The 11,240-nt window shown below is 59.9% G+C and overlaps 1 protein-coding gene across 2 annotated transcripts in view; it reads left to right on the top strand.

Annotated features, from left to right (window-relative positions):
* The window catches only part of Man2b2 (mannosidase alpha class 2B member 2), a 29,827-nt gene that overhangs the window by 175 nt on the left and 18,412 nt on the right, over positions 1 to 11,240 (top strand). Inside the window, exons 1-7 of one of the 2 annotated variants that reach the window (XM_048784146.1) lie at positions 1 to 5; positions 2,208 to 2,391; positions 4,239 to 4,344; positions 6,682 to 6,854; positions 8,220 to 8,335; positions 8,866 to 9,043; positions 9,946 to 10,144. The exon at positions 1 to 5 is cut by the window's left edge and continues 175 nt beyond it. In XM_048784146.1, coding sequence (XP_048640103.1) covers positions 1 to 5; positions 2,208 to 2,391; positions 4,239 to 4,344; positions 6,682 to 6,854; positions 8,220 to 8,335; positions 8,866 to 9,043; positions 9,946 to 10,144 — 961 coding nt within the window. Of the gene's footprint in view, positions 6 to 2,207; positions 2,392 to 4,238; positions 4,345 to 6,681; positions 6,855 to 8,219; positions 8,336 to 8,865; positions 9,044 to 9,945; positions 10,145 to 11,240 lie in introns of those variants that run through there. The other variant, XM_048784145.1, reaches the window with a different exon arrangement.

The following is an 11,240-nucleotide window of genomic DNA, read 5'->3' as shown; positions in this document are numbered from 1 at the left end:
CCTCCGCCAGGGGCGCCCCGGGTCCCGGTGCCGGCGCAGGCGGTCCCGCTGGGTCCAAGTCCCGGCTGGGCTCGGGCTGGAGGAGCCCCCGACTTCTCTGGTCACTTCCTGTCTCTGAACCCCAGTTTCCCCTTCTGTCGGGTGGTACACTGAATGGGTGGCTCCTGCGTTCCAGGCTGCAGAGGGGAGTGGCGTCCCCAGCCTGGGCATTGACCGAGGTGGCCCATGTGAGCCTGAGCAGGAGGGGCAGGCAGGCTCCAGGGCAGGTGGACGTCAGGTGACCACTGGAAAGAGGCTGCTTCCCTGTGCGCCTGGGTATTGGAGGCCAGTTCAGCATGCCCCGCCTTCCCAGCCCATGGCTTGGGTCGGGCCAGGGGTCACCTCCCGGTTCTGCTCCGGACCTTGGGCAGGGGGGTTTGCTCTCTAAGCCTCAGTTCTCCTGTCTGTGAGAGCACTCACTCGCCTGCCCCGCCCCACGTCCAGCTCCCTGCACAGCCCTGCAGTTCCCTGCTGGGACCCAACACGGGTCAGACCCACCCCCTGGAGTCCTGAGAGGAATGCAGGAGAGGGACCAGCATCATGGTCAGTGTAAGTGCTCAGCTCCCATTAGGCCTGCCCCTGTACTGTGGAGGCAGGTGGTGGTCAGCTGACACCCAGACTCTGAGGCACATGACTATTGGTTTGCTTCACTCCAGCCACACTGCTGCCCTGGGCCTCCTCCACACCTCAAGACCCCTCCTGCCACAGGACCTTTGCCCTGGCTGTGCTCTCTGCCCAGGAAGCTTCCCTCCTGAGAACCTGCAGACACAGTCCCTTCCTTCCCTCCGCTTGTTATTTGAAAGTCATTCTTGGTGTGGCCTTCCTGATGACCCTCTTCCCCTCTCCCTTCAGGATGGTCCCTGTTGCACTTGTCTCCATCTAAGGGGCCATATGTTTTGCCTGTTGGCTTGTTGACCGTGAACTAGAACCTGACTCCTCAGGGCAGCGGCTTTGTCCACTGTGTTCACTGTGTCCCCACCATGCCCAGAAGAGTGCGGATGGAAACCAATGGACACCCTGAGGTCCTCAGGTCTCCGTGGGCATTGCATGTTGTCACCTCAGCCTCCCGAGCTCCTTTGTGGGGTGAGGAAGGAGATGCCTAAGTTAATGAGCCAAACCCTCGGTGGCCTGGTGCGGTGGCCACGCCTGTAATACCAGTGACTCAGGAGGCTGAGTCAGGAGGATCATGAGTTCAAGCCCAGCCTCAGCAACTTATCGAGGCCCTGAGCAACTTAGCCAGACCCTATCTCAAAATAAATAAGTAAATAGAAAAAGGGCTGGGGATGTGGCTCCGTGGTTAAGCGCCCCTGGATTCAATCCCTGGTGCCAATAAATAAATAATCAGTGATTAGGGACAGAATAACCTACAAAGGACATTGTAAGTAAATGGTGACATTTTAAAGAGAGGCAGGAAGCAGACCTGATGCCAAATGTAAAATCTTGTCCCTGGTGCATTTGGCAGCCTGTCAGGGAGGCCACCCACCCACAGGAGACAGTTTGAAGGTGGGGGAAGGGGCACCCACCACTCCCAGTTCCCAGAAGAAGAAACTGAGGACCAGAGAGGGTGGATGCGTTTCCTGAGACTACTCAGGAGTAACCCCAAGCCTCCCAACTTCCTGCACCGGGCTCTCAGCACTAGTGTGCAGGGCCTGGAGACTCCCTGTTCCTCAGAGTGCCCAGCCTGGGGGCATCGGGCAGCCAGTCCCCCAGGGACAACCCAAAGCACCTCTTCTCGGTTCAGCTCCCACCACCCACATCCCCCTTCACGTCAGCCCAGCAGACCCCTTTGTGGTCTCTGAGCCACGACCCGTCTTGCATCTGGGGCTTCACTGTGCTGCTGCCCATGGACCCTCAGGGCCAGCGGACACACGCCTCTCTGCCCAGCTGACTCTGGCTCCCCGGCTGGCTGGCACATCCCTCTTCCCACTAGGTGTCCTTGCCTGTTTCCTGGTGCCCCCTGCCTGGCCCCCAAGAGCCCGTTCCCCCCACGGGTAGGGAGCACGTTCCCTCTTCATGTACTGGGCAGAGATGGGCACCCTGGACTGGTGAGGTGCTCAAGGGGGGAGCCGCGAGGGAGAGAGACCACAGACGTGCCCTGCAAGTGCCAGGGCCCTGGGACACTTGTTCAGCTGCATTTGTCCTGCTTCTTGGGGCCAAGCCCTGCAGAGCTCCTGGGGCACTGGCCTGACACGCGCCCCTCCCCAGGAGAGCATGCGGGCGTATGCTGCCAACGTCTACACCTCTGTGGTGGCGGAGCTGACCAGCCGGCCCCAGCGCCGGTTCATCGCGGTGGAGCAGGAGTTCTTCCGGCTGTGGTGGACCAGCGTCGCCTCAGAGAAGCAGAAGCACCAGGTGAGGCGGCCGGTGAAGCCTGGAGCAGGGGCCTCGTGGGCTGGGCTGAGGCCACAGCTGCGTCCGCCTGAACCAAACCCAGGGACTGCTTAGGCCAGGCTTCGTGGTCAGGGCCACAGCAGGAAAGGGTTTTCTGTTTGATCCAGGCTTTCCTGGGGGTTCTTGAAAAAGTCTCCGGCTCTGGCAGGAGGGGCACGTTCCCAGGTGCTGCCTGGCCCCTCCTGGGCCCCTGCACCCCTTCCCTTATTTGCTCTGTCTGCCTGGCCCCCAGGCACAGGGGTGGTGGCCCTTGTGAGGGCGCTGTAGCGTGGGCCAGGGCGTGACGGCTTCACCAAGTGCCAAGAGCCAGAGCACCCCCGCTCCGTGACACAGACACCCAGAACCTACGCAGGAGCTTGTTCCTCTTTTCAGAACAGTTACCGAGCATGGACTTCAGAGAGGTTAGGCAGTTTGCTTGAGGCAGCAAAGCTGAGAGGCAGAGCAAGGACTGCTCCCCGCCTCACTGGGGGGTCTCTTCAGCCTGCAGCCTGTCCAGTCATGATGAGAAACCCTGCATGTGATGGCCGCTTGCCAGGTGCCTGGCCACGGGGATGTTACCCAGCTTTACAGAGAGGGCGTGCAGCAGGTCACACAGCCTGTGAGTGATGGGGGAGATTCGGAGCCAGTGTGTCTGACTTGGGAGCACGCTGGGGATAGTCCACAGTCCTTTCTTAGAGGGATGAGGGACGTGACAGGCATGTCTTGGTGGAGACCTGGCAGGACACTCCTGGGAAGCTCCCTGGAGGCAGGGACTTGGTTTCCTTTGTCCATTCATTGTCATTGCAGTGTCCCAGGGCCTGCCCAGTGCGGTGCCCATATGTCTCAAGTGAATGACCCACAAACGCTGTGTCTTGGAGTACCAGCCATAGCTGCGGGCCCACGTTCTTGGGATCATTTACCTTCCCATCCTCCTGTTCACTTGTTTATCCAAAAGTATTTATCAGCTACTCACGAGACCAACCCAAATCCAGGGACAGTCTGCAAAATAACTAGTCTGTGGTCTCAGAGTGGTCAGTCCCACAAGGAAAGGGGAAGCCTGAGGAGCTGTTTCAAGTTAAAGGGTCCAGAAGAGAAATGACAGTGTCATGCACTCGTGGTCCTGGCTTGAATCTGGCAAAAGGAACAGGAATTTGGCACAAAGTCTGTGGATGAGCTGGTAGTGTTGTCTTGGCGTTAAAGGTGCTGATTTTCATCATTATGCTGTGGTTATAATTAATTACCGCTGCTCTTCTGAAGTGCACCAAAAGCCTCGCCTGAGCTACTTCCAAAACAGATGGGAAGTGTCAGAGCTGGGGCATTACAGCAAAGGAGGTCAGAGCAACGGGCGAACCAGCAGGAGGCTGCACCTTAGCTCTTTGTACTATTCTTGCAAGTTTTTGTTTTGTTTTGTTTTGTTGTACTGGGGATTGAACCCAGGGCCTTGTGGTGGCCAGGCAAGTGCTTAACCACTGAGCCACATACCCAGCCCTTTATTTTATTTTGAGACAGTCTCACTAAGTTGCCCAGGCTGGCCTCAAACTCACAGTCCTCCTGCCTCAGCCTCCCAAGTAACCCAGCCTTACAACTTTTTGCTGAGTTTTAAATTATTTGAAAAACTAGAAGTGCACTTATAGGTAAAATCTCAGACAGCAGCCATGGCCAGGTGCTCTCTGGGTGCAGCTGGCACAGTCTGGATCAGAACAGTGTCCTGCTTTTATGGAATAAAGTAGGGTGAGGGGTTTAATGAGGTGCTACAGGCGCGGCCGTCACAGACCCAGCCAAGTTTAGGGCTTGAACCTGGCTGTTTCTCTCTGCCCACCCATGCCAAGGTCCACCAGCTCCTGAAGAAAGGACACCTGGAGTTTGTCCTTGGAGGCCAGGTCATGCATGATGAGGCTGTGACCCACCTTGATGACCAGATTCTACAGCTCACAGGTATGGCCACCCCGCCCTACACCCAGGGACTCCAGTGGGCTAGGAGTTCCAGCCGTGGCCACCCGCAGTGTGAAGCCTGCCCCCTGGAAACGGTGACTCCTAGAGCACACCCATGCCTGGCCAAGGGAGCGGAGTGCCAGGGTTGAGCCTGGGTTTTAGAGTCATGTCGCGTGGGTGCACCCTGACCCTGCTCAGTCCCGTCCCCGTGGCCCTGAGCAAGGGATGTGTGCCCCCGTTTCCTTTGTTGGTAAGTGTGATGTTAATGCCCACCTGAGAGAGTCGTCGTGAGGATTCAATTGGGATGATTCAGGTGAAGGACTTTAAGTGGAATGTGTGGTCCTCTCGGGTGCTCAGCTGACTTCACCACCCCCTACCACCCTCACCATGGTCACCGTCACCACCGTCATCACCCCGATCGCCACCTCGGTCACCACCTCAGTCACCACCAGCAGCAGCACCCTCTTCCCCTGCACCATCACCATCCTCGACCTCACCATCTCCATCCCCTCCGTGGTCACCATACTCCCTGTCCCCAGCATGGTTGCAGTGGGCACGTCACACTGCAGGCTGCAGCCACGCCCGCCGTGGGCCGTGTTCCTCGAGGTGTGGGAGTGGAGGAGCTGAGGGACCCGTTTCTACCTGGGTTGAGCTGTAGTGGGCCCCAGAAGGAAAGAAAGAGGCGGGCAGTGGACCGCCTCCCGCCGAGCTGGCCTCCCACCTGGAGCTGGGCCCCTTCCCGAGTGGGGGCGTGAGGCGCCTCCTCCCAGACCTGTCCCGCTGCCCGGCTGTTGGGAGCTCCTGCCCTCCTCTTGGCCCTCATGTCAACACACACCTGATTGCTGGATGTGACATTTTTATTGAGGGGGCGTTTGTTTCCAGCATCTCTGGGGTTGAGACGAGTCAGAGGTGGGCAGCAGCCCCCGTGACCGAAGCTTTCGGCCCCCTCCTCAGGCAGCAGTGCCCTAGCGGATTCTCAGAGGCCTGGGGGAGTGGCAGGTGCCAGCAGTAACCACCCCTGCCCCTGAGAGGGCCTGAGCGGGCCTGAGGAGGCCGGGCAACACCAGGTGGAGTGGAGGGAGGAAGGAGTCCAGGCAGGAGCGAAGGAGGCCACTACTGTCCTGTCCCCCCACTGGTGCCCCTCCCTCTCCTTTGCTGATGGACCTCTCCCTCCCTCCGTCCCTCCAGCGTCCCCTGGCAGTATTTAAAACACGCTGAACAACGCCTTACGCATCTGCAGGTCTGGGCAGCCCAGGGCATAGTGGATATCCAGTCTTCCTGTCCTCCCTTGTCCCTGCCTCCACACATGGCTTGGCCTGTCCACTAGGTCACTGTAGTAGTGAGACACTGGTTCGGCTGCTGCAGTAGGGACCAAGAGCCATGAAAGACTTTCTTTATGGTTAAGGTGGGAAGTCTTCCCTGGAGCCCAGCAGGGTCACCACACGTGTGGTAACCATCGTCCATGCTATTAAAGATGAACTGAGGCGCGTGGGGGACGTGTGGGAGCTCCTCTGAGCAGACGGCAGCCCCTGAATCGGCAGCACCACCCTGCAGATGACCAGGGCGGGAGGCCATGGGGAGAACCCTCCTGAGGAGATCCTGGAAGCAAGACGCAGTGTTTGGCTAACGTGGAAAGCCCTAATTAGGATCCACGTACGCGAGTCTGGCCCTGGTGGCTTACCCGTCCTCCCTCGGTCCCTGCCTTGGTCTCTTACATAGAGACCCCGGGCGCCAGTGCCACCACAGCCCAGTGGCCTGAGTCATTGAGGGCACCCACCTCTGGCTGCCGAGAGAAGGGAGTGCGTGTGTGGCTGGCCCGGACCTCTGTAGGTCCTCACGGCTGGAGTCCCCAGAGGAGGGACCCAAGAGAGAAGACAGAAGTGACGGTGATGGCAGGTGCCCTGCCCCTTAGCACTCAGCCCACTTCCGTGTTTGTTGGGGGTGAGTCCCCAGGTCCCGCAGCCGGCCCGGCACCCCTCAGCACCAGAGCTTGTCCAAGCTCACGGAGAGAGCTCACCGGCACCCGGGCTGCCACATGGGCAGGCCTTGAGGGCACGGAGTAAGCCAGTCAGGAAGAGCAACACGGAGGACCGCACTTACAGGGGGTTCCCGGAGCCCTCAGGTCCACAGGGACAGAAGGCAGAATGGCGGTCACCAGGGACAGGAGTTGGCGTTCAGAGGGCTTATGCAAGACGGAAGGAGATCTGGATGGCGGTGACGCTGCAGGACCCTGGGCACTACCTCTGTGGGACCTGCCTGGCCTGGCGGCTGGTACCCCAGCCTGCTTGATGGGCAGTGAGCCTGCCGCGGGTCACTAGCAGGGTGACGCTCTCTTTGCAGAAGGACACGGGTTTCTCTATGAGACCTTTGGGATCCGGCCACAGTTCTCCTGGCACGTTGACCCATTCGGTGCCTCGGCCACGACCCCCACCCTGTTTGCCCTGGCGGGCTTCAACGCCCACCTCATCTCCCGGATCGACTACGACCTGAAGGAAGCCATGCAGGAGGCCCAGGTGCGTGCTGCGTCACACCTGCCGTCACCCCTTGTTCAGCGCATCTTAGGGGACGCCGCCAGGTGCCTGAGCCCGAGCGTGTGGGGTGCCTGGCCTGCCCTCGTCTTGCCACCTCCCCAGGGTGCCCTCTTCCAGCAGGCCCAGCCCTCCTGGCCCCCTCCAGTCCAGAGACCCCTTCCTCCCCTTCCACAAGGCCTGGGGCCGGCCCAGGTCCTCAGGCCCCTCCAGGGACCAAGCAAACTGCACTGAGGAACCAGAGGAGGAGAGTGGGCTCGGCTGGAGCCCAGCAGCGGCCTCCTGACGTCCGAGGCAGCGAGACAGTGGACAGGGCAGACCTCCCGGCTGTGTGCCCAGGAGCCGCAGGCTCCACCCTCCTCTGCCATTAACCTCCCCAGCGGCCCGGGAGGCTGGGGCTGCGGGAATAAAGTCCCCCCAACTGGCGCTTGGGCAGCAGACATCTGGGGTCTCAGCTCTGGTGCTGCGGGCCTGAGCTGCAGGGGCAGCTGCCACAGGCCCCTCTCCTGGCTTGTTGATGTTGTTTTCTCTCTGTGTCTCTGCTGTGTGTCCAAATGTCCCTTTTTATAAGGGCCCCAGTCCTACTTGCATTGGACCCACCAATGACCTCATTCTAACACGGTCACCTCCACAAGACCCTCCTTACAGTCAAGGTTCTGGGGGCTGGAACTTCAGCGTAACTTTGTGGAGGGTGTTATTCAACCCGTCATAGATGAGCAGAATCATAATCGCACCCATTTCACAGATGGGGAAACTAAGGCCCCAAAGGCCAACTTGTCCTGTCCAGGACGCCCTGGAGAGCAGTGGTAGAGAGTGGTAGAGCTGGCCAGGGGAAAGTTATGCAGAGGACATCAGGCTCCAGGCAGGTCAGCAAAGGAACATGTCACTGAGGGCCTGGCAGAGAGGTGGTCAGGACCCTCTCCAGTCAGCTGCTTTCACCTGCCTGTGACCCCATGAGTGCTGGGGGTGGCTCCCCATTTATCCTGGGGCATAAGGACTTGTGTGTGGCCCCAAGCCAGAGCCGAGCAGAACTAGAACTTCACACCTGCTTGCAACCCTGAGCATCAGAACTATTGAGGAGCAGGCTTCTCCTGGAGGACCTGGCAGCGAGAAGCCTGCGAGGAGTGGGAGGGTGAAGGAGCAGCTGCTGGCAGGCAGACCCCAGGGCCCCCAGACCCCACGGGGGGGCTTGAGAGTGGCCTGGAGGGATGTTACAGAGGGGGCAGCAGCAGGAGGTCTTGGCCCACAGAGAGCGGAAGGTGAGGACCGGCCAGGGGGCACAAGCTGGGCTGGGGTGGTGCAGCCAGGGCTGCGGCTGTCCTGTCCTCACTGCCCCCTGTGGCCTTGCAGGGGCTGCAGTTTGTGTGGCGAGGGTCCAAGAGCCTCTCGGCACAGCAGCAGATCTTCACGCACGTCATGGACCAGTTCAGCTACTGCACGCCCTCGCAGCTGTCCTTCTCCAACAGGTACCAGCCCTCCCCAGCGGCCGCCCTTGCACCTCCCCTTCCCCAACAGGTTCCAGCCCTTCCCCAGCGGCTGCCACCTGCCCCTCTGCACCTTCCTGAGACCCCAGACCCGCGTGTCTGGTCCCTGCAGGTGGTGAGCAGTTGCTGTGACACTATCTTGAGCATTTCCAGTCCCCAGGCCCCATTCTTGGTGTTGTGCCATGCCCAGCCACCCTGAAGCCCTAGGCAAAGGGGAGACCCTTGGATGCCCATCCTTCGTTATTTCCGACTGGCATTTCTTCATCATGGATTTTTGTGTTGATTTTGATTTTTTCCTAAGTATCGCATTAATATGTCGTTGATCTTGATGACCGAGATTTTGGGCACCTGTGAATGGTGAACAAAGGAACCGGCTGGATGGTCCTGGTGGGGGAGCAGGGGCTGCTGGCTCCTCGTGGCAGCTGGAGCTGACCAGGCTGGGGGGCGGAGCGGCACCTGGAGCCCCATCTGGGCACACTTCTCCTCCCGCTCTGCACTCTGCCTCCCCACAGGTCCGGGTTTTACTGGAATGGTGTGGCTGTCTTTCCAGAGCCACCTCCGGACGGGGTGTACCCCAACATGAGCGAGCCCGTCACCCCAGCTAACATCGACCTTTACGCCAAGGAGCTGGTGGCCAACGTGAAGCAGAGGGCTGCCTGGTTCCAGACTCCTTACATCCTCTGGCCCTGGGTAAGGCAGGGTCCTGGGCCTCATGTCCTGTCACAGCCCAGGGCCTGCTGTGCAGAGTCCAGCCCCTGTGCTTGGGCCCTGTGGCAGCTTGCACCAAGCCAGCCTGCCCAGGCCCCACCACTCTGCACCCCTTCCCCACAGACCACAGGGCCTCAGCCACTCCTCCAGCCTCCCTCCACCCTGGACTCACCCCGGCCTCTCCCACCTGACAGCAAACCCCCGGGCCAAGCAGCTTCCACTCCCGCCTGATGAGCCGCACTTGCCATTGCAGTGTTGGGGGCTGAAGCCCGAGCCAGAACCCCCACACTCGACCTCCAGTTCCCTCTGTAACACGGGAACAATGACAGTACCTGCTGCACAGTCTCCATCCAGGGTTGGTGAGGGGCAGTGCCAGGCAGGACACCATGCCACTGTCTCGGACCTTTACCGAGCACCCGCTGTGTGCCAGGCACTGTTCTAAGGGACCATTCGCCTCGTCCATCTGATTTGCACCACTGAGCCTAGAAAGCGGACATTGCTGCTGTCCCGTTTTGCAGTTGAGGGACCTGAGGCTCAGGAAGGTTAAGGAGTTTCCTAAGGCCACTCAGCCTCTTAGCAGGGCAGCTGGGAAGGGCAGGAATTTGTGTCCAGACAGGTCACCCAGGGCTGCCTCTCCTGAAGGTGCATAAAGGCCACGGGAATCACAGCTCTGGCCGTGATTCTTAGTGATTATCACCCTAGCCATGTCGGCAGGTAGCAGTGCCATGGGCCTTGGATGCGCAGGGGTGCCAGCTGTGGGAGCCGGTGACCCTTGTTGGCGCCACGGAGAGTGGCAGGGCTGCCATTGGGAGGCAGTGCTGACCCTCCTTCCTGGGCAAGGTCTGTGCTCTGAGGACAAGCCATTGCTTCTGTGTCCCCTGCAGGGATGTGACAAGCAGTTCTTCAATGCCTCGGTGCAGTTCGCTAACATGGACCCGCTGCTGGACCACATCAACAGCCGGTCCCAGGAGCTCGGCGTCTCGGTGGAGTACGCCACGCTGGGCGATTACTTCCGCGCCCTGCACGCCCTCAATATCTCCTGGGCCGTCTACAACCACCATGACTTCCTGCCCTATTCCTCAGGTACACGCCTGGGCGCTGGGGTCGCAGTCTAGTGTCAGGGCCGGCACAGGACTGCACATCCCTCAGTGCCCACAGGGGTGCCCCACAGGCCCTGTGTGGGGCCCTGAGGCAGACTGGCCCCACCTGCCTCCCGCCAGACGGCCTGCTTCCTGGTTCAGCTCCCACCCTGCCCACACCAGCAGTTTGCCACCCTGCCCTGGCAGTGCCCTGCAGGGGGCACCCTCCTCACCTGCTCCTTCTCCTGTGCCCTATGTGCACCTCCTCCAGGCACCCCTTCCCTAGACACCGAGTCTGGGCTGGGTGACTCCACAGTGTCCCAACAGCCCCAGGCTTTCTTTTTTAATTGCTTCACTACTCTCGGGGACCTGGTCTCCTCTGGGTCACGAATGTGTCCTTAGGCCCGCAGCTGGCCGGCCACACATAGCACAACCTATGACCCTCTCCCCCGGGGCTCTGTAAAAGTCATGAGGCCTCCCTGTGGCAAAATGGGGACACCAGTGTGCTTTGTTCTCATGGTCATAACAATTGCATGAGACCAGAAGAGCTGTTAGCCTCCCACCCAGCACACAGGGGGCTCAGCCAAGGGAGCTGGGAGTAACTGCGATGCTCAAACCAGAGTTTGAGATGAAACTAGGTCCCCACTTCGGCCAGTGGATGTGTCTGGTAAGCTGGCCGAGAAGGCCTCTTGTCGCGGTAGCAGCTCATCAAGGCAGGGGCGCCTCCCTGTCAGCTCTGAGTCACAGCCGCCAAAGCCAGTTCTTCACAGCCACTGAGGGGGGTGTTGCCCCTCCTCACAGCAGGCCGTGTCCTCAGCGCTGCAGCGACCCCCCAGTTCACCCCCAATTTCTTCTTTCTGGGTTCTTGTCTAGTGAATTCAAAGAATGAAATCCACAGACAGCGATGAGTGAGTGCAAGAAAAGCCAGAGCTCTCTCAGGGCAAGAGGGGACCGACAGGGGTTGCCGCTCAAGTGTGCCAGTCTAAGTGTTTAGGTAGCGCCTGGGTGCATGCTATGGGTCCAAATTTTGCTCACAGGGGTTTGGAAAAGTACCAGTGCTGTTGGTCGCGTTCCTGGAGAAGGGGGAGGTTGAGGTCAGA

This window comes from Marmota marmota, unplaced genomic scaffold (assembly GCF_001458135.2).
Source record: "Marmota marmota marmota unplaced genomic scaffold, marMar, whole genome shotgun sequence".
NCBI classification, from domain to species: domain Eukaryota; kingdom Metazoa; phylum Chordata; class Mammalia; order Rodentia; family Sciuridae; genus Marmota; species Marmota marmota.
The sequence above is the reverse complement of the archived record's forward strand: the minus strand, read 5'-3'. Positions and strand labels throughout refer to the sequence as shown.